Genomic DNA, 23,947 nt, shown 5'->3' with positions numbered 1-23,947 from the left:
TTTCCCACACTAAGACACACTATGCAAAGACCTGTTTTTGCATTTCACTTCCACAATCAGCCATTTCGCAGAATTTGAATGATTGATTTGATATTTCAACTAGACGCCTGAACAACCTAGTTTTTTTTTTTTTTATTCCATATTGTTACTTTGAGCAGTTTTTCTTCTTTTTTAACATTTTATTAAAATCAAATAATAATTCATACAAGCAAGTCAAGTTTAACAAAACTAGGTTTCTCAACCCCACCCATGAGAAAAAGAGAGCTAGGCCAACAGAGTAAAACTTTAAACTAGTAAAAGTAAGTAAACAGATGAATTAATAAATGAATAAAAATAAATAGAATAAAAGAGGGGAGAGAGTCCGCTTCCTTAATTTGAATGTTTATTCCAAAATGTTATTAATTAGATCCTGCCAGGTTTTGGAAATGTTTTGTACAGATCCTGTAAGTGAGAATTAGATTTTTTCCAACTTCAGTTAATATATAACATGAGTTACCCACTGACTTAAAATAGGTGAGTTAGGATTCTTCCAGTAGAGCAAGATACAGTTAGGTCCATAAATATTTGGACAGAGACAACTTTTTTCTAATTTTAGTTCTGTACATTACCACAATGAATTTTAAATGAAACAACTCAGATGCAGTTGAAGTGCAGACTTTCAGCTTTAATTCAGTGGGGTGAACAAAACGATTGCATAAAAATGTGAGGCAACTAAAGCATTTTTTTTAACACAATCCCTTCATTTCAGGGGCCCAAAAGTAATTGGACAAATTAAATAACTGGAAATAAAATGTTCATTTCTAATACTTGGTTGAAAACCCTTTGCTGGCAATGACAGCCTGAAGTCTTGAACTCATGGACATCACCAGATGCTGGGTTTCCTCCTTTTTAATGCTCTGCCAGGCCTTTACTGCAGCGGCTTTCAGTTACTGTTTGTTTGTGGGCCTTTCTGTCTGAAGTTTACTCTTCAACAAGTGAAATTGTCTCCGAACACCTCAGAATTCATTCGGCTGCTTCTGTCCTGTGTCACATCATCAATAAACACTAGTGTCCCATTGCCACTGGCAGCCATGCACGCCCAAGCCATCACACTGCCTCCACCGTGTTTTACAGATGATGTGGTATCCTTTGGATAATGAGCTGTTCCATGCCTTCTCCATACTTTTTTCTTGCCATCACTCTGGTAGAGGTTGATCTTGGTTTCATCTGTCCAAAGAATGTTTTTCCAGAACAGTGCTGGCTTTTTTTTAGATGTTCTTTAGCAAAGTCCAATCTAGCCTTTCTATTCTTGGGGCTTATGATTAGCATGCACCTTGCAGTGCACCCTCTGTATTTACTTTCATGCAGTCTTCTCTTTATGGTAGACTTGGATATCGATACGCCAACCCCCTGGAGAGTGTTGTTCACTTGGTTGGCTGTTGTGAAGGGGTTTCTCTTCACCATGGAAATGATTCTGCGATCATCCACCACTGTTGTCTTCCGTGGACGTCCAGGTCTTTTTGCGTTGCTGAGTTCACCAGTGCTTGCTTTCTTTCTCAAGATGTACCAAACTGTAGATTTTGCCACTTGTAATATTGTAGCAATTTCTCGGATGGGTTTTTTTCTGTTTTCGCAGCTTAAGGATGGCATCTTTCACCTGCATGGAGAGCTCCTTTGACCGCATGTTGTCTGTTCACAACAAAATCTTCCACATGCAAGCACCACACCTCAAATCAACTCCAGGCCTTTTATCTGCTTAATTGATAATGACATAATGACGGACTTGCCCACACCTGCCCATGAAATAGCCTTTGAGTCAATTGTCCAATTACTTTTCAGCCCCTGAAATAAAGGGATTGTGTTAAAAAATGCTTTAGTTGCCTCACATTTTTATGCAATCGTTTTGTTCACCTCACTGAATTAAAGCTGAAAGTCTGCACTTCAACTGCATCTGAGTTGTTTCATTTAAAATTCATTGTGGTAATGTACAGAACCAAAATTAGAAAAAAGTTGTCTCTGTCCAAATATTTATGGACCCAACTGTAAGTCTATAGTTAAGTAAAAGCAATTACAGTTTGTTTGTCCTTCTCCACTTTAAGGCCATCTGGATGTACACCAAACACAGCTGCTAAAGGACTAGGAGGGATTATGACACCAAGGCTGTCTGAAAGGCATTTAAAGATTTTCATCCAAAATGATGTTAATTTGGTGCATGCCCAAAACATATGGCCCAGTGAGGCTGAAACTTGATTGTAATGTTCGCAGGTTGAATCTTGCTCTGGAAACATTTTGGACAATTTTAAACAAGACAGATGTGCCCGGTACATATAATTTTAAGTTGAGTAATTGTATGCTTTGTGCATATGAAGCTTGAGTGAATTCTGTGCATTGCTACCTTCCACTCCTTTTCCGAGATGTTGAGTGAGAGATCCTTTTCCTACTGTACTCTTGGATCTTTGAAAGGGAGGGACTGTAAAATGGTTTTGTATATTACAGAAATGCTGTCTTTATGCTGTCCTTAAGACAGATCAATATTTTTTCCGGAATAGGAGTAGGTTGGAGTTGACGAAAATTGGGAAGGTTTTGTTTAACAGAGTTTCTAATTTGAAGGCAATGAAAGAAAGGTGTTGCTGGAAAGTTAAATTTGGAGGGTAAGTTGTTCGCAGGATGCAAAGACATTATCTATGTGCAGATTTCTAAGTGATTTAATCCTGAATGTCTTCCATACTTTAAAAACTGTGTACATTTGAGTGGATGGAAGAAGGTGGTTCTCATGCAGAGGTGCCACAGATAAACACTTCTCTATCTTAAAATACTTCCCACATTGGTTCCATATTCTGAGTGAGTAAAGCACAATTGGGTTGTTAGTATATTGTCGATAACTCGTACTTATTGGGGTACAAAGCAAAGAATATAAAGAAGTACTGCAGGATTTTATTTCAATTGCGGACCAAGCCTGTGTCTGTTCATCTACAGTCATGTGAAAAAGTGTGAAAACCCCTCTCAGCCTGCATAATAATTTACTTTACTTTCAACAAAAAAGATAACAGTGGTATTACGTCTTTCATTTCTTAGGAACATCTGAGTATTGGGGTGTTTTCTGAACAAAGATTTTTAGTGAAGCAGTATTTAGATGTATGAAATTAAATCAAATGTGAAAAACTGGCTGTGGAAAAATTTGGGTAACTGCTCAATACTGATTACTTGCAACACCAAATTGATTGGATTAGCTCGTTAAGCCTTGAACTTCATAGACGGGTGTGTCCAATCATGAGAAAAGGTATTTAAGGTGGTCAATTGCAAGTTGTGCTTCCCTTTGACTCTCCTCTGAAGAGTGACAGCATGGGATCCTCAAAGCAACTCTCAAAAGATCTGAAAACAAAGATTGTTCAGTATCATGGTTTAGGGGAAGGCTACAAAATGCTATCTAAGAGGTTTAAACTGTAAGGAATGTAATCAAGAAATGGAAGGCCACAGGCACAGTTGCTGTTAAACCCAGGTCTGGCAGGCCAAGAAAAATACAGGAGCGGCATATGCGCAGGATTGTGAGAATGGTTACAGACCACCCACAGATCACCTCCAAAGATCTGCAAGAACATCTTGCTGCAGATGTTGTATCTATACATCATTCTACAATTCAGCGCAATTTGCACAAAGAGCATCTGTATGGCAGAGCCTTTCTGCACTCACGCCACAAACAGAGTCGCTTATTGTTTGCAAATGCTCATTTAGACAAGCCAGATTCATTTTAGAACAAAGTGCTTTGGACTGATGAGACAAAAATTGAGTTATTTGGTCATAAGAAAAAGCGTTTTGCATGGCGGAAGAAGAACACCGCATTCCAAGAAAAACACCTGCTACCTGCTGTCAAATTTGGTGGAGGTTCCATCATGCTGTGTGGCTAGTTTAGGGACTGGGGCCCTTGTTAAAGTCGAAAGTCAGATTAATTCAACCCAATATCAACGAATTCTTCAGGATAATGTTCAAGCATCAGTCACAAAGTTGAAGTTACGCTGTGGTTGGATATTCCAGCAAGACAATGACCCAAAACACAGTTCGAAATCTACAAAGGCATTCATGCAGAGGGAGAAGTACAATGTTCATGGTGGAATGGCCATCACAGTCCCCTGACCTGAATATCATCGATAATCTATGGGATGATTTGAAGCAGGCTGTCCATGCTCGGCAGTCATCAAATTTAACTGAACTGGTGAGATTTTGTATGGAGGAATGGTCAAAAATACCTCCATCTAGAATCCAGACACTCATCAAAGGCTATAGGAGGCATCTAGTGGCTGTTATATTTGCAAAAGGAGGCTCAACTAAGTATTGATGAATCTCTGTTGGGGTGCCCAAATATATGCACCTGTCTAATTTTGTTATGACGCATATTACATATTTTCTGTTAATCCAATAAACTTAATGTCACTGCTGAAATACTACTGTTTCCATAAAGCATGTCATATATTAACAGGAAGTTGCTACTTTGAAAGCTCAGCCAATTGTAAACAAAAATCCAAAGAATTAAGAGGGGTTCCCAAACTTTTTCATATGACTGTATTTGTGTCAATGTCCAGGTTTTTATAGCTTATAGTTTTGCTGCCCAGTAATAAAATTGAAAGTTAGGTAGAACCATGCCACCTTCCGCCTTAGGTCTCTGTAGGGTCGCCCTTTGGATACATGGATGTTTTGAATTACAAATAAATGAGGTTAGGATTGAATCTAATTTCTTAAAAAATGATTTATTGATGTATATTGTATATCAAAAAATTAGAAAAAGAAGCTTAGGAAGGATACTCATCTTGACAATGTTATTTCTTCCATCTAAAGTGAGGTGAAGGGTAGACCATCTATGCAAGTCTTGCTTAATTTTTTCCATGGAGACAGCAAACTTTTGTTGAAAAAGAGCTTTATATGTACTTGTGATGTTGTCCCCTAGGTGTTTAAACTGTTCTGCAATAATAAAAGGGAAGGTGTCTAATCCAATCTAATATTGTGTGCTTAAGAATTCACAGGAAAGAGCACACTTTTATTCAAATTAATTCTGAGACCAGAAATCTTTTGAAATTCTGCTAGTGCTGTTAGGACTGCAGGCACAGTATTTTGTGGATCTGATATATATATAGTACCATATTATCTGCATATAGAGAAATTTTCTGAGCAGTTTTTCTAAACTCTTTTCCAGTGTGTTGACAGTACAATTTCATATCAGACTCCTAAACCTGTTTAATATTACAACCTTTTCAAATAGAAAAATACTCCGAATTCTAATTTTCCTTTTATTGCAACACTTTAAAGTCTACGCTTTAAAGAGCTAACAAGCTCTGTCCAATAGTTAGTCTCAGTCTTCCATGATTGCTTGTTTGACACATAATGCCTAAAACAATGAGGTGTAATTAAAAGTATTCGGGCTACCTGTATTAAAATATTGCTGCATCTGTAAAGTAGAAAAAAAATAGACATTGTGCAAACCCTGTTGTGTTCCCATGACTGCTTTAACAGGTGTGTCCACAGGTGTCAACAGGCTTTTTATTCTGAATGCCGTGATATTAACCATACCATGCTGATGCCCAATTGTATACCTTCAAAATAATTAAACCCACCTTCGGCATGCCTGCTCTTTTTCTTCAGTCGTTATTCTCACTCTCTCATTGTCTTACTAATTGATTTGTATTCCTTATGATTCTTATCAGGGTAGTGAACAATTAAAAGCAGCCACATAAAAGAGTTTAAACCCTTAGCCACACATTGTCACAATGCTCCACTACATCATCATTCATATTTTTTACATTTTTCCTCTCATGCTGCCTCTGCAAACTATTATGTACTTATAACAATGTTGCGTGAGTCTTGTATAGAAGTATGCGATATGTATCCTATATATATATATATATATATATATATAATTCACTAAGCCGCCGACAAGTAGCCACCCATGGAAAGCACGCACCGCCGACAAGTAGCCACCCATGCAAAGCACGGAAGACAGCCACGGCCACCAACTCTAAGACCATTGGATACGACGACAACTCGCAGAGCCATGCCCACCAACTCGGACACGACGCCTCGGAAAACACGGCGTCATTTATGTTCGTTTGAGCTACAGTCCACATGCACCTCTGAGCCACGTTGACTTTTCGGTTATGACGCACGACCGCGTGCACCATCGCAAACTGTTTTACACGCTACATACAGCAATTTGCATCTGCGACAAACATGTGTCTTCTTAGATGGTCCTGCAGGAGCATGGAAAACGTTTCCCCGCCCACCAACACTCCTTATTCCCCGGCCCGCGTCCACCCTCGCTCTCTAGGCATTCGCACTGCCTGCTCATTGTGCCCGGACGCTACAACTCACCGACCACCCCGTAAGTCGCTTTCGTCTGTGCTAAGAGTCCACATGCACCTCTGAGCCACGTTGACTTTTCATTATTCTTTTCAGTTACGACACCCGACCACGTCCACCATCGAAAACCATGGGAAAGAAACAACAAAGCCCCACCCAGAAACTCTACCCCTCCTCCCACATGATAGGGAACGCACCTCAGAGCACTGCCCGCCAACTCGAACAGCTCATCAAACACATACTCACTCGCTTTGGTCTGCTGCGGTCCAAATCCAGCTGTGAGCCACGTTGACTGTTCATTTGCCCTCCATGGCTACTGCTTCAAATTTTTTTCTTGGAAACAACACTTCTTTCAATGTTATACAGATTCCTCCATAAGGTAACTGCACGCGCGCTACACTGAATAGATCAACGTGTGTCTACCCGGCGCAGAGAGGCGTGGGTGAGCCATTGAACCCCATTCGTGCTGGAAACCGGGGCTTGCATTTGTTCCCCACGAACGAGGAATTCCCAGTAAGTGCGGGTCATACGCTCGCACTGATTACGTCCCTACCCTTTGTTCACCATCCCCCCCACTACCATGGTCGGGTGACACAAAACACGGTGTCAATCCAGCTGTGACCAACATTGACTGCTCATTTGCCTTCCATTGCCACCGCTTCAAATGTATTTCATGGAAACAACACTTCTTTCAATGTTATACAGATTCTTGCATCAGGTAACTGCATGCGTGCTACACTGAATGGATCAACATGTGTCTACCTGGCGCAGAGAGGCGTGGGTGAGCCGTTGAACCCCATTCATGCTGGAAACTGGGGCTTGCAATTGTTCCCCACGAACGAGGAATTCGCACTGATTACGTCCCTGCCCTTTGTACACCCCCTGCCCTCCGGGCCCAAGCGGGAGGAGAAGGCGCGACGGCAGTCCTCCAATTTTCAGTCACGGACAATTGTATGTTGGTTCGTACCGTGCATTGTTACAATGTTACTTTTCTTGGTGGTTTATTAAATTACGGATTTTTCAAATGTTAATTTTTTCCCTGTGCTTAAAAATCATTAAAAAAGGGGCCTGATTATGCGGCATATGCTACGCCGCGGGTTGGCTAGTTTGCAATAATATCTTAATTGGTGTTTTAACAATGTGCGAGCTGAAATTATCGAGTATGTCACTTCACTATCTCATGTAACCTAACAGGATAGACTACTGCATGTGTGCAAAGCAAGCGCGTAGGCGTGCACTGTCAGCACACCATAAGTTAACATTAGAATTACCAGAATCTACTAAAAAACTCGGAGATCCTTCACACCTCTCCATCAACATCTTTTGTCCTGTAAATGTGTCGACAAGCAGCCTACTATCACATCCCCCACCGCTGCACAGTTTTCTCAGCTCAAGTCTGTTTCAAGAATATAACTGCAGAAAAAGAACCCGCGTTAGGGTGCAACATTCACACCCCCTTGAGGCGGTCGCTTCAGTAGCGCAACAGTAACAACTGTTGATTGGTAATCCAAACTTCATGGACGACTCAGTTTTGAGAAGTGAGCTGCTCTTATTCTTACTATGTTAGAATTAAAACATTCATTTGATTTGAGTCTGTAGCAGCCTGTGTAAATTTATGATACTTGTAAAGGTTAGCTTTGTTTTTTTTTTTTAATTCAGTTTTATTCTCTCAGTCGCATTCACGATCCCACCCTCCCATCTGACACTGCAGTTTTCACATAAAGACGCACTATAACAGAGGTGAACTCAGATGATGACGATGTTTCTACATCGGAGAAAGAATGCACGTCTTCACTTTTGCCGTCGCTGTACTTTGTATATGTACACGGGAAGCTCTGCAGTCTACTTGTGACTTTACACTGCAGGAAGAAAGTAAGTAAATCAGGATAAATAGGTAAATAACATTCGATCTGGCTCTTATATACAAAGTACAGCGATGGCAGCTTCCACCTTCAGCTATAGACTCTTCATTACACAAGCGACTCTCCACACTAGTGTTTAGATCCGAATGAGGAGAAGTGTATTGCCCTTCGTAACTCAGGGAATAGTTATAAAAAAAAAAGCTACTCGCCTGAAAATTCCCATTTCTACAGTTAGGGTAATAATAAAAAGTGGTCATCAACTGGAACTGTGACAAACTTGCCTGGAAGAGGAACCAAGTTTATTTGACCCCCCACATATAGTGGGGAGGATGGTAAGAGAGACAATCATATCTCCAAGGATCACTGTTGAGGAATTTCAAGAAAAGTAAAATCCTTAGGTTATCAAGTCTTCGGAACCACCATCAGACAGCATCTCCACGCCAACAGATTATTTGGAAGATATGCCAAAAAAAGACTTTTCTGTCAGTTATCCACAAATGTAAGCGCATGGAGTTTTTAAAACATTACTATAACTTTGACTGGAACGGTGTTCTATGGTATAATAGAAGAAAAATTTTACTTTTTGGCAATAAACACTCAAAGTGGGTTTGATGTAAAAAGAGGGATGGCTATAATGAAAAGAACCTTGTCCCAACTGTGAAATATGGTGGAGGTTCTGTGATGTTGTGGGGCTGTTTTTCCTCCAAAGGGCCTGGAAACTGTATGGGTACATGGCATCATGGATTCCATGAAATATCAGGAGATTTTAAATCAAAACGTGGCTGCCTCCGCCAGGAAAAAAAAAACTGGGTCGTCATTGGATCTTTCAGCAGGATAATGATCTGAAACACATGTCCAGATCAACCCTTCAATGGTTAACTGACCACAAAATCAAAGTTCTGCCACGGCCATCTCAGTCCCCTGACCTGAACCCTATTGAATATATGTGGAGTGAGCTGAAAAGGAGAGTACACAGGAGAGGGTCTAGGACTCTGGATGATGTGGAAAGATTATGTAAAGAAGAATGGTCTCAGATGTCATGCATTGTATTCTCCAACCTTATGAAAGGTTACAATAGAAGACTCTGTGCTATTATATTGGCAAAGGGAGGTTGTACAAAGTATTAAATGCACATACACCTGTAATTATAAGTGTTCATTTATTCACTACTTCTTCTTTTGCTTGCTCCCGTTAGGTGTCGCCACAATGGATCATCTTTTTCCATATCCTTCTGTCCTCTACATCTTGCTCTGTTACACTCCCCAGCTTCATGTCTTCTCTCACCACATCCATAAAACTCTTCTTACGCCTTCCTCTTACCTGGTAGCTCCATCCTTACCATCCTTTTCTCAATATATCCAGTATCTCCTCTTCACAGGACCAAACCAGCGCAATCTCACCTCTCTGACTTTGTCTCCAAATCGTCCAACCTGAGCTGACCCTCTAATGTATTTATTTCTAATCCTGTCCATCCTTGTCACACAATGCAAATCTTAACATCTTTAACTCTGCCTCCTCCAGGTCTGTCTCCTGTTTTTTTTGGGCAGTGCCACCATCTCCAAACTATATAACATAGCTGGTCTTGCTACTATCCTGTACACCTTCCCTTTCACTCTTGCTGACACCCATCAGTCAAAAAACACTCCTGACACTCTTCTCCACCCTGCCTGCACTCTTCTTTCTACCACACCCACCGTTACTCTGTACTGTTGATCCCCATGTACAGTGGTGTGAAAAACTATTTGCCCCCTTCCTGATTTCTTATTCTTTTGCATGTTTGTCACACAAAATGTTTCTGATCATCAAACACAGTTAACCATTAGTCAAATATAACACAAGTAAACACAAAATGCAGTTTGTAAATGGTGGTTTTTATTATTTAGGGAGAAAAAAAAATCCAAACCTACATGGCCCTGTGTGAAAAAGTAATTGCCCCCTGAACCTAATAACTGGTTGGGCCACCCTTAGCAGCAATAACTGCAATCAAGCGTTTGCGATAACTTGCAATGAGTCTATTACAGTGCTCTGGAGGAATTTTGGCCCACTCATCTTTGCAAAATTGTTGTAATTCAGCTTTATTTGAGGGTTTCCTAGCATGAACCGCCTTTTTAAGGTCATGCCATAGCATCTCAATTGGATTCAGGTCAGGACTTTGACTAGGCCACTCCAAAGTCTTCATTTTGTTTTTCTTCAGCCATTCAGAGGTGGATTTGCTGGTGTGTTTTGGGTCATTGTCCTGTTGCAGCACCCAAGATCGCTTCAGCTTGAGTTGACGAACAGATGGCCGGACATTCTCCTTCAGGATTTTTTGGTAGACAGTAGAATTCATGGTTCCATCTATCACAGCAAGCCTTCCAGGTCCTGAAGCAGCAAAACAACCCCAGACCATCACACTACCACCACCATATTTTACTGTTGGTATGATGTTCTTTTTCTGAAATGCTGTGTTCCTTTTACGCCAGATGTAATGGGACATTTGCCTTCCAAAAAGTTCAACTTTTGTCTCATCAGTCCACAAGGTATTTTCCCAAAAGTCTTGGCAATCATTGAGATGTTTCTTAGCAAAATTGAGACGAGCCCTAATGTTCTTTTTGCTTAACAGTGGTTTGCGTCTTGGAAATCTGCCATGCAGGCCGTTTTTGCTCAGTCTCTTTCTTATGGTGGAGTCGTGAACACTGACCTTAATTGAGGCAAGTGAGGCCTGCAGTTCTTTAGACGTTGTCCTGGGGTCTTTTGTGACCTCTCGGATGAGTCGTCTCTGCGCTCTTGGGGTAATTTTGGTCGGCCGGCCACTCCTGGGAAGGTTCACCACTGTTCCATGTTTTTGCCATTTGTGGATAATGGCTCTCACTGTGGTTCGCTGGAGTCCCAAAGCTTTAGAAATGGCTTTATAACCTTTACCAGACTGATAGATCTCAATTACTTCTGTTCTCATTTGTTCCTGAATTTCTTTGGATCTTGGCATGATGTCTAGCTTTTGAGGTGCTTTTGGTCTACTTCTCTGTGTCAGGCAGCTCCTATTTAAGTGATTTCTTGATTGAAACATATGTGGCAGTAATCAGGCCTGGGGGTGGCTACGGAAATTGAACTCAGGTGTGATACACCACAGTTAGGTTATTTTTTTAACAAGGGGGCAATTACTTTTTCACACAGGGCCATGTAGGTTTGGATTTTCTTTCTCCCTAAATAATAAAAACCATCATTTAAAAACTGCATTTTGTGTTTACTTGTGTTATATTTGACTAATGGTTAAATGTGTTTGATGATCAGAAACATTTTGTGTGACAAACATGCAAAAGAATAAGAAATCAGGAAGGGGGCAAATAGTTTTTCACACCACTGTATTTAAATTTATCCACTTTTGCCATCTCTTCTCCCTGCTTCCTCACCACTCCTCTGACCTCCATGTCATTTACACACATGTATTCTGTCTTGTTCCTACTGACCGTCAATGCTGTCCTCTCTAGAGCATATCTCCACCTCACCAGGGTCTCCTCAAGCTTCACCCTGCTGACACTACAGATCACAATGTTATCATCAAACACAATAGACTACAAGGACTCCTGTCTAATCTCATCTGTCAACCTCTCCGTCAGCACTGTAAATAAGAAAGGTGTCAGAGCTGATCCCGGACGTAATCCCACCCCCACTTGAATGCATCCATCAGTCCTACAGCAGACCTCACCACTGTCATACTTCCTTTGTACATATGCTGTACCGTCATACAATACCCCCAACTTCTCTCAAGGCACCCTGTCATATGCTTTCTCCAACAACAACATTTATTTATATAGCACATTTTCATACAAATGATGTAGCTCAAAGTGCTTTACATGATAAAGAAAGAGAAAAAAAGACAAAATAAATAAGAAAATAAAATTAGGGAACACTAATTAACATAGAATAAAAGTAAGATCCGATGGCCAGGGAGGAAAGAAAAAAAAAAAAAAATCTGCAGGGGAACCCAGGCCATGAGACCGCCCAGCCCCTTCTAGGCATTCTGCCTAACATAAATGACCTCAATCAGTCCTCATTGTATTCGGGGTTCACATGGAAGAACTTGATGATGACAGTCATGTAGACTTCTGTCCTTTAATCCATCAATGTAGGGACATCACAGTGCTTTGATCAGGTGGTGGTGGCGCCGACACACAGAAAACTGGAAAAAGAACAGAAGAGAAAGTAGGGGTTAGTACAGATTTCAGGTACCACCATGAATGATAGTACAGTACACCTTTAAAATTCGTGGGGGTTACGTTCCTAGAGCACCCGCGAATTGTGAAAAACCGTGAATTATGAACATGGTTAAAAAAAATGCCTATTTTTATAGTTTAAACCCAAAATATGTACCCACAACACTTTAATTTCATTTCAACCTCAGCTTAATACATTACCTAAAAAAAAAGAATGTAAAGGTAAACCCGTATACTGTACAGTTCTGTACTGATATGTCACCTGCAGTATTAGAATGTAAAATACCGATGTTACAGCTATATATACTGTAATTCATGCAAGCGCGTTTTCATGCCAGAAGCCTTAGAAGATGCAGGGTGTTTCAGTTGGATCTTGGGGCTTTAACCCTTAAACTGCCACATACTTGGGGGTTAATGCATCCCTGGACGCCAAATACTTTTTTGCTGCACTTTTTAAGTAAACCTCACAATTCACAAAGAAAAAGTGAAATTTTAATTGAACACATTTTTTTTCATGCAAAGAGCATCACAATTACTGCAACACTGGTCATTTTACACACTGCCAATGAACTGTAAAAACTATTTAAAAGACTACTGGAACAATATGTACAAGGTGCAACTGTCGCCATTGATGAAATTAAGTAAATCACCGAGCCAACTGCGCTTGAACTGGCAGCTCACAAGCACACAGACATAAACGCTGATGCTGGCAGGCTAGTCTAGTTCAGCGGCTCAATCCCAGAGACAGTGAGGCTGCAGTGCTGCAGGGGCCGGCAGAGGTCATGAGCTGGCTGCTCAACGAATGTACGGCACTGACTGATCAGCTTCGGCATGCTGGTAAATTGCACTGGGAACCGACAATAGCCGGTTGTGGCGTTCAATAAATGTTCGTCGCCAAATATAATCAGCTCCTACGTGCTGGCAAATGGCACTGGGAAACGACTATAGCCAGTTGTGGCGGTTTAAGGATTAAGAAGAACAAAACGGAAAACACGAGAACACTCAGCTAGAGATGCGTCACAGGGCAGCAGTCAATCAGCAACAAGGAGAAATGAATAAAGCTGTAGCAGTCCGGTGCCACTAAGATTCACACCGTCAAGACGACCAGTGATTTATTTATTTTTATGGTGGAGATTCCAGGGACGCACCCAGCCTTGACCTGACCCGCACGCACTCACAAAAAGAGACAAAAACAAAGCAAACCGGTAATCGAACAGCAAATAAAGAATGTAATGAAAACAACGATACCACCCCTGTTCCCCTTACGGCGATTATACATTAAATACAACAAAGCACCATCAAAACACAAACAGTAAAGTCCATGAAAAATGGCAACGGATGAAATGTAATGATGAAGATAGATAGTCCAGAGATCCGCATGTTGAATGGAAATGTAGAGATAGTCCTACCGGTAGTTCCTGAAATGGTGAAGACGGGTGGATGTATTCAGGAGCGCTCCTTTCTTCGCAAGGATAGCAATGAATCCACTTACAGTCCTCATGTACACAGGCAGATAATCTAAACCCCAACCACAAAACGATCCAGGACAAAACGAATAAGTATAGGTAACCCAACAGAAGGCAGGCAGAGAGACAGGAACTTGAAACACAAATTACAAATCTTTTTTTTTTCTTTTGGTCACCGGCCCTCTTTTTAAAAGCCGTGCTGACATCCTTTGACCTCAACAGCCCCTGCACCCTCAGCAGAAGACCAATCGGAGCCACTGCAGGGACTGCTGGGAGTTACAGTTACAAATTCTAGTAGAGTACGCTCTCGGATTGGCTACTTTCACCATCCCAAGCCGCATTTGCCTCTATGGTTGCTTCCTGTTCTCTCTACAGTGCAGTATTACCACGAATAAAGCCATAAAAAATTATGGAGGATATTTGCAGCTTCCGCTAACAATTATTAGTTAGGTTCTAAGGAATAATCCGCAAACGACTGAGGCCACAAACCCTGAACCGCGTCTTTGCGGGGGTCTACTTTAATAATTAATTGAATGTACAGAGCATCAGGATTAAACTAACATGAACCTATGAGAAAGCCATTTTAAAGTTTTTTTTAAAGTGTTCTACTGTATTAGCCTAGTGAATTCCTATTGGCAAGTTATTCCAGATTTTAGTTACATAACAGCAGAAGGCTGCCTCACCACTTCTGTTAGGTTTAGCTCTTGGAATAATAAGCAGACACTCATTTGAAGATCTAAGGTTACGATTTGGAGTGTAAGGTGAAAGATATTCTGAAATACAGGATGGAGCAAGATTATTTAAGGCTTTGTAAATCATAAGCAGTATTTTAAAGTCAGTTCTAAATGACATAGGTAAACAATGTAGTGACATCATAATTGGAGAGATGTGCTTGGTTTTCTTTTCCTAGTTAAGATTCTAGCAGCTGCATTCTGTACTAGTTGCAATCGATTGATGTCTTTTTTGGGTAGTCCTGAGAGTAGTGCGTTACAGTAATCTAGCCGACTGCAAACAAAAGTGTGAACTAATTTCTCAGCATTTTGCAATGTTATAAGAAGTCTAACTTTTGCTATATTTCTTAAGTAAAAAAAATGCTGTCCTAGTAATCTGATTAATATGTGATTTAAAATTCAGGTCAGAGTCAATAGTTACCCCTAAATTCTTTACCTCCGTCTTGACTTTTAATCATAATGCATCAAGTTTATTTCTAATAACCTCATTATATCTATTTTTGCCAATCGCTAAAGTTTCTGTTTTCTCTTTATTTAGTTTGAGAAAATTACTACTCATCCATTCAGAAATACAAGTAAGACATTGTGTCAGTGAATCAAGAGTGTCAGGGTCGTCAGGCGCTATTGATAAATACAATTGTGTGTCATCAACTTAGCTGTGGTAGCTCACGTTATGCCCCGAGATAATCTGGCCTAATGGAAACATGTAAATCAAAAAGAGCAGCGGACCCAGGATAGAGCCTTGTGGAACACCATTTAGAATATCATGTGTCTTTGAAGTATAATTATCACAACTAACAGGTCCACAAGGATGCAATGCAGCTTCTTCTGGCCTTCTGTATACTTCTCCATTGACTCCCTCAGAATTAATATCGCACCTGTGGTGCTCTTTCCTGGCATGAAACCATACTGCTGCTCGCTAATCATCCCCTTTTCTTAACCTAGCTTCCACTACTCTTTCAAATAACTTCATAATGTGGCTAATCAGTTTTATCCCTCTGTAATTACTACTCTGCACATCTCCTTTTTTCTTAAAAATCGGTACCAGCCTACCTCTTCTTCACTCCTCAGGCATCCTCTCACATTTCAAAGTTGCATTAAACAATCTGGTTAAAAGCTCCACTGCCATTTCTCCTAAACACCTCTATGCTTCCACATGTATGTCATCTGGACCAACAGCCTTCATAGCTGTCCTTGCTTCTTCCTTGCTAATCCATTGCACTTCCTGATTCACTTTTTCTACATCATCCAAACTTCACTCTCATTCTCTTCATTCATCTGCGTCTCAAAGTGCTCTTTCCATCTGCTCAACACACACTCCTTGCTTGTGAGTATGTTACCATCTTTATCCTTTATCACCCTAACCTGCTGTACATCTTTCCCAGCTCGGTCCGTCTCTCTAGCCGATCGTTACAGGTCCTTTTCTCCCTCCTTAGTGTCCAACCTGTCATACAGCTCATCATACACCTTTTCTTTATCCTTTGCCACATCTCTCTTTACCTTACACCTTATTTTCCTTTTACTCCTGTCTACTTTCTGCATCTCTCTGACTATCCCACTTCTTTGCCAAACACACTCTGTATACTCTCCTGTACTTCCCCATTCCCCCACCAGGTTTCCTTTTCCTCCTTCCTCTGTCCAGGTGCCACACCAAGCACCCTTCTTGCTGTCACCCTTACTACTTGTACTGTAGTTGCCTAGTTGTTTGGTAGCTCTTTACTGCCACCCATTGCATGTCTTACCTCCTCCCTGAACTTAACCTTGCAGTCTTCCTTTTTCAACTTCCACCATTTGATCTTTGCCTGTGCCCTTACTCTCCTCCTCTTCTTGATCTCCGGCGTCATCCTATGCTGCCTAACAACGCTTTCCCTCACCACCACTTTGCAGTCCCCAATCTCCTTTAGATTGACTCTTCTGCATAGGATATAATCTACCTGTGTGCATCTTCTTCCACGTCATCCTTTGTTCCTCCCTCTTCTTAAAATACATATTCACCACAGCCATGCCCATCCTTTTTGCTAAATCCACTACTATCTGAACTTCTGCATTCCTCTCCTTGACCCCATACCTACCCATTACCTCCTTGTCTCTCCTCCTCTCCTCTGTTCCCTTCACCAACCTGTCCATTGAAATCTGCTTCAAACACCACCGTCTTTCCCTTGGGTGCACTCTCCACCACATCATCCAGCTCACTCCAGAAATCTTCTATCTCATCCATTGCACACCCAACTTGCTGGGCATATGCACTAACAACATTCATCATCACACCTTCAATTTCCAGCTTCATAACCATCACTCTGACACTCTTTTCACCTGTAAAACAATCTTGACATACTGTTCCTTTAGGATTACCCCTTCCCCATTTCTCCTCCCAGCCATACCATGACAGAATTTGAATCCACCTCCAATCCACCTGGCCTTACTCCCATTCCATTTAGGTTCTTGCATGCACAATATATCAACCTTCCTTCTCTCCATCACATCAGCAAACTCTCTCCCCTTACTTTAATGTTCCGACCCTCACCTCCACTCTCTTTATCTTCCTCCTTCTGCCACTGTACATGCCTTCCCCCTCTTCTTCTTCGGCCAACTTTAGCCCAATTTCTACCAGCACCCTATTGGCTAACAGTACTGGTGGCGGCTGTGGTTAACCCGGGCTTCAACCAAACCGTTATGGAAATCTGTGTTGTTGTCCGCATATTGATCTGGCAAGATTTTACACTGGATGCCCTTCCTGACGTAACCCTTTCCATTTATCCAGGTTTGGGACCGGCATGAAGAAACACACTGGTTTGTATATCCCCTGTTGCTGGGTTACAAATATTTATTTATTGACATTGTAGTGAAACAGCCAGGTAGTGTTCATGCCACCAGTATTTTCGCAAATTCCATGCTGAACACACATTTGAAAAAATAAAGGCTGATGGATATTAATCTAGATGACATTCCCTTTGTTATCTATGCCTGTTTCGTGTTCTTGACAGCAGATTTTTGCCTTTTCATATGGATGGAGATTTTTTTTAAAAAATGGTACATGTGTGGATAGAATTATTCTTCAAAAACGAAGGAGGAAACACACATTTTTAAAAACCCAGGTTTATGTGGACAAGGAATAAATAAATGTTGTTCTTGCTGTACGGTTGTTACTATAATAAAGTGTAAAAAAGCACATACAAAAATGTAGATGTATTAATGCCAAAATCAGTTAACTTTTTAAATTGAATATTTAAACAATATTTTTTCTCTAATAATGACAGCCCTACCACAGACAACATACCCAACAATTTTTGCAAAAGCAAGAATAAACAGTTTTCTTTGCTTGTGTTTGCATCTTTAATAAACCATTCTTGTGTACGTAATTCAGTATGTGCGAGTGTGTATTTGATTCATTCCCATCAGCATTTCAGTATAGCTGTACTTTTTCTAAAACGCATGTTATTTGTGGCCAAGTACTATGTTCTGTCAGTTTTTCTGTCTTCACAAAGAAAGCCCACTCTTCACTCACACATTTGCCTACATTATTAGGTATGATAAAGTGTTGTATGTTTTTTACAGGCATCTTGATCCATCCACAATGTGCCGATTCCCATGTTCTCCTTTCAAATTGATGCTGGCAGTGTACTTTGTATTCCACATGTGCAACAACATTCCAGTGCAATTTCAGGAGAGTTGATATATACTTTTTCTTAGCTAATTGAAACAACTGGAGCTCCAATAGTGTCCAGAAGAGTGTATAAATGTTTTTTATTACATGTACAGAAAAATGTCATTGTTATTTTTTTTTCTGTGATTACTGTATTGTTTCTGGAGGTTGACTAAGATAGAAAATCACATTTGGGCAGCAAAATATGATGTGTGGAAGTGTGTGTATACAGTATGATTCAGAACATGTGCTAGTATTACAGTTTAGCTGTACTCAAATTATAGATTTTTTTTTTCTGAAAGGCAGTTTATTCATAGCCAATTTCCACATTCCCAAATCCAGTGTATGGCAACGCAACCGCAAAATTCCTTCCTATGCACTCAGATAAATGTTTGAAAGTCAGAATTGATTAAAATATTTTTTAAGCATCAAGGTAGGCTGACAGTTTAACTAGTTTAATAACAGAGTTAATGCAAGTTAACAAAATAAACCATTCTGTTCATCTACCCATCTGTTTACTTACCCAGCTATCCTTTCAGGCTCATGTGGGCTAGAGCCTGTCCCGGTATCAGTGGGTACAAATTGGTACCCAATCCTGGATAAGCTCATTATTTATTTATTTTTGTTTCTTTTATGGCTTTTGCTGATTTATTTTGTTTTATCTGCACAATACAGAAAAAAACATCTGTTTCATACGTTATGGACAATTGAGAATGAATTGCTGCCTTGTATCCAGCAGGGGGCACTTGATGCGGAAAAGACTTAAGCCACCCATATCCTTTAGTAACTATGGTGGAAATAATGAAACGAGAGCAGTATGGTACAAAAAGAGATATATGTATTTAACTTGCTTCAAAATGTAGTTTCTTCCCCCAAAATACAATGCATAATTATTTATACATACATATCCAGGCCAGAGTGAACGTAATGGAATGCAGTTGTCATTCAGTTTCTTCGATGAGGATTGCTGATGCTTATACAAGCCTGGTCCAGTAGGGCATTCAGCATCATTTGGACGACTTCTGGCTTCTCAGTGGTTTCTCCTCATTTTATATACTTGAGTTTTTATGGATCTTGCCAGATATGGGCAACTGCCACATGGTCTTTTCAGACCAATATAGCTTTTTGTACACCTGTTGTAATCACTCATGGCCTCTGCCTGAAAGTAACTATCTGTGGAATTTTTCATAGAACTTTAAATAAGGACAGGGGCCCCTGGCTATTATGGGCAACTACCCTGCCTTCCACTTGTTTATGTCCATCATCCTATCAGCTTCACCCTGTCTGCTTATTAATGCCTTTGAAATAAATTTTACAGATTACACTGGCACACTTCAAAGCTATTACTACATGCCTATATTCTAACTCCCATTTTTCTTTCTTTTTTTTTTTTTTTTTGTATTTATTTAATTTTGCAGATTGCCACAACTAATAGAGACAGTTGGCAGGATCAATGTGACATCCACAACATGTGTTCATGAGTTTTCCAGATTTTTTTGGAGACTATGTAGAACTTTTGGAAAAATATTCACAAACACAAAGGTATATAACCTTCTAAGCTGTACCATTTAAAGATATAAATTACTTAAGCATTTTAAAAGATAAAATGTATGTTCCTTTTTTTAGGTCAAACCTCAATTCCAAGAAATTCTCAGACTTTCAGAAGAAAATGTTGGTAGGAGAAAATGTCTTGTCTGTGTCTTATGTGCTTGGTTAAAATGTTAATAACCTCCAGTTTTGCATATTATTGCTCATTCTTACCATTAAGCAGTAACATCAGTTACTTAGTAGCAAATCGTGAAAACACCATGATTTGTGTGCTTGCCCGTAAGCAGTTATGTTTCAGTTTATATTAGTATATATCATACTTAACAAGCAAACTCCAACTACTGGTTAGGTGATAGCTAAATGTATTTAACAATTATATACAATACAGAAACATGGTACAGCCCTGAGGCAATGTCACACTACTGTCAAGACAACAGTAACACAATATATACAGCAGTAAACAAACACAACTGCAGATTAAAGAGAAAATGAGTCCTAAAGCTGTCAAGTTGAATCAGACTACAGCTGAAGAATGGAACAGTTTTTGATGAAAGTACAGACACACATCCATTGAATTAATACAACGTTGTCATAATTGTCACATATACAGTGAAATTCTGACATGCTAAATGTCGCAACTCTCTGATGCTATTATGACAAAAAATAACATAACTTCATGTAATAAACTTATTAAAAATATCTTAGTAATAAGATAGCGATAACTAGTGGTTCAGCATTTGAATTTCTAACAATTTGCAGATGTGCAGAAAACTTCCACAGCTTAGTCTACCTCAGCTTTTCAGACGCTTTTAATCTCCCCAAGTTGACAATTTTAGCTTTTTTTTTTATCTCTGAAGGCACACCTCACGTGTAAAATTTCTTTGTCAAATTTGACAGTGTACTTAGATGCTTAACTACAGTTTTCCTCACTTTCCCACTCCATTTGATTTGAAATATCTTGTCACTTTCACATAGCTCAGCTTCCCTTCTGATTTGCCTTTTTGTTCAAAATAAATAGTTAACACTAGAATTGCCAAAGCCTATGAAAAAACTCATAAACCCGGCCCACCTTAAATCCGTTCGCACCTCTCTGTCAGCATCTTTTGTGTTGTAAATGTGTCGATAAGCTCAAGCAGCCTACGATCCCATCCCCCCACTGCCACAGAAAGGGCAAAAAGCTCTCCCAGCTCAAGCATTGTTTATCTGGGAGTGATGTACCGGGAACTGTATAGTGTAAATAATATATTGTTATTTGGAACAGATTCATTTCATTTTTGTTCAGTGTCTACAAAGATCCATGTAAGTGTAGCATGACAGAAATGTTGAACACATACCTAAAAGAAACTTTTTTTCATGTTTTAGTACTAATGACACAATTTTGACATGTGTGAAGACTGAAGTCCAAATATCAAATAAGCCCTTTCACAAAAGGTACAAGTATAACAAAACAAGTGCGCTTTTATTCAAGACTATAACTGAAGATAAAAGAAAATTTGATTTTTACAAATAAAGACGTGCTATAACAGAGGTGTACTCAGATGAGGATGAGGGTTCTACATTGGAGAAGGAGAACAGAAGTGTTTGATCGACATGGGCATGCTGATAAAGTACATGTGTACTGAACTGACTTTACACAAGAAGCTCTGCAGTTTACTTGTGGCTTTACGCTTTAGTAAGATACGTACATAAATCAAGGTAAATAACATTCAATCTGGCTTTCATATAAGTAACATATAAATGTTTTTATATAAAGACCACCACAAAACATAATCACAAACTGGACTTTGCACGATACCTTGGCAAGCTCTGTAAGCCGTGCTTTTTCTTTGAAGGACAGGTGTGTGGCAGACTTGACTGGCAGGATGACACCAGACTTCTTGCTGTAGCCAAACGGTGCCATCTTTCGCCTTTACGACCTGGTGCAGCTGCATTGTTCTTATATGTGAGTGGACGTTTCTTGCGGCGAGGGCTTCTGTTCTCTTTCTCCGATGTAGAACCTTCATCCTAGATCTTACTGCAGTACTACCAAAGCAGTCATGATAATGAAGTACACAAACCCTATTTCTTTTTCTTTTTTCTTTGGTTATAGTCTTGAATAAAAGCGCACTTGTTTTGTTATACTTGTACCTTTTGTGAAGGTGCTTATTTGATATTTGGACTTCAGTCGTCACACATTATGCACTTCATGTCAAAATTTTGTCGTTAGTACTAAAACATGAAAAAAAGTTTCTTTTAGGTATGTGTTCAACATTTCTGTCATGCTACACTTACATAGATCTTTGTAGACACGGAACACACATGAAATGCATCTGTTCCAAATAACAATATACAGTGGGTACGGAAAGTATTCAGACCCCCTTCAATTTTTCACTCTTTGTCATATTGCAGCCATTTGCTAAAATCATTTAAATTAATTTTTTCCCTCATTAATGTACACACAGCACCCCATATTGACAGACAAAAAAAAGAATTTTTGAAATTGTTGCAGATTTATTAAAAAAGAAAAACTGAAATATCACATGGTCCTAAGTATTCAGACCCTTTGCTGTGACACTCATATATTTAACTCAGGTGCTTTCCATTTCTTCTGATCATCCTTGAGATCACCTTCATTTGAGTCCAGCTGTGTTTGATTATACTGATTGGACTTGATTAGGAAAGCCACACACCTGTCTATATAAGACCTTACAGCTCACAATGCATGTCAGAGCAAATGAGAATCATGAGGTCAAAGGAACTGCCTGAAGAGCTCAGAGACAGAATTGTGGCAAGGCACATATCTGGCCAAGGTTACAAAAAAATTTCTGCTGCACTTAAGGTTCCCAAGAGCACAGTGGCCTCCATAATCCTTAAATGGAAGACGTTTGGGACAACCAGAACCCTTCCTAGAGCTGGCCATCCGGCCAAGCTGAGCTACCGGGGGAGAAGAGCCTTGGTGAGAGAGGTAAAGAAGAACCCAAAGATCACTTTGGCTGAGCTCCAGAGATGCAGTCAGGAGATGGGAGAAAGTTGTAGAAAGTCAACCATCACTGCAGCCCTCCACCAGTCAGGGCTTTATGGCAGAGTGGCCTGTCGGAAGCCTCTCCTCGGTGCAAGACACATGACAGCCCGCATGGAGTTTGCTAAAAGACACCTGAAGGACTCTGAGATGGTGAGAAATAAGATTCTCTGGTCTGATGAGACCAAGATAGAACTTTTTGGCCTTAATTCTAAGCGGTATGTGTGGAGACAACCAGGCACTGCTCATCACTTGTCCAATACAGTCCCCACAGTGAAGCATGGCGGTGGCAGCATCATGCTGTGGGGGTGTTTTTCACCTGCAGGGACAGGACGACTGGTTGCAATCGAGGGAAAGATGAATGTGGCCAAGTACAGGGATATCCTGGACAAAAACCTTCTCCAGAGTGCTAAGGACCTCAGACTGGGCCGAAGGTTTACCTTCCAACAAGACAATGACCCTAAGCACACAGCTAAAATAACAAAGGAGTGGCTTCACAACAACTCTGTGACTGTTGTTGAATGGCCCAGCCAGAGCCCTGACTTAAACCCAATTGAGCATCTCTGGAGAGACCTAAAAATGGCTGTCCACCAACGTTTACCATCCAACCTGACAGAACTGGAGAGGATCTGCAAGGAGGAATGGCAGAGGATCCCCAAATCCAGGTGTGAAAAACTTGTTGCATCTTTCCCAAGAAGACTCATGGCTGTATTAGCTCAAAAGGGTGCTTCTACTAAATACTGAGCAAAGGGTCTGAATACTTAGGACCATGTGATATTTCAGTTTTTCTTTTTTAATAAATCTGCAACAATTTCAAAAATTCTTTTTTTTGTCTGTCAATATGGGGTGCTGTGTGTACATTAATGAGGGGAAAAATTAATTTAAGTGATTTTAGCAAATGGCTGCAATATGACAAAGAGTGAAAAATTGAAGGGGGTCTGAATACTTTCCGTACCCACTGTATTATTTATACTATACAGCTCCCGGTACCCCACTCCCAGATAAACAAGGCTTGATCTGGGAGAGCTTTTTGCCCTTTCTGCAGCAGTGGGGGGATGGGATAGTAGGCTGCTTGAGCTTATTGACACATTTACAACACAAAAGACACTGACGGAGAGATGCGAATGAATTTAAGGTGGGCCGGGTTTATGAGTTTTTTTCGTAAGCTTTGGCAATTCTAGT

General features: G+C 40.2%; 1 protein-coding gene across 6 annotated transcripts in view; it reads left to right on the top strand.

Annotated features, from left to right (window-relative positions):
- Nucleotides 1-23,947, top strand: part of relch (RAB11 binding and LisH domain, coiled-coil and HEAT repeat containing) — a 240,500-nt gene that overhangs the window by 153,385 nt on the left and 63,168 nt on the right. For all 6 annotated transcript variants that reach the window (XM_051929028.1, XM_051929027.1, XM_051929026.1 and 3 more), the window contains 2 exons: nt 19,638-19,761; nt 19,846-19,894. In XM_051929028.1, coding sequence (XP_051784988.1) covers nt 19,638-19,761; nt 19,846-19,894 — 173 coding nt within the window. The remainder of the gene's footprint in view (nt 1-19,637; nt 19,762-19,845; nt 19,895-23,947) is intronic.

This window comes from Erpetoichthys calabaricus, chromosome 6 (assembly GCF_900747795.2).
Source record: "Erpetoichthys calabaricus chromosome 6, fErpCal1.3, whole genome shotgun sequence".
Taxonomy (NCBI): Eukaryota; Metazoa; Chordata; class Cladistia; order Polypteriformes; family Polypteridae; genus Erpetoichthys; species Erpetoichthys calabaricus.
This window is presented reverse-complemented; position numbering and strand designations above follow the sequence as displayed.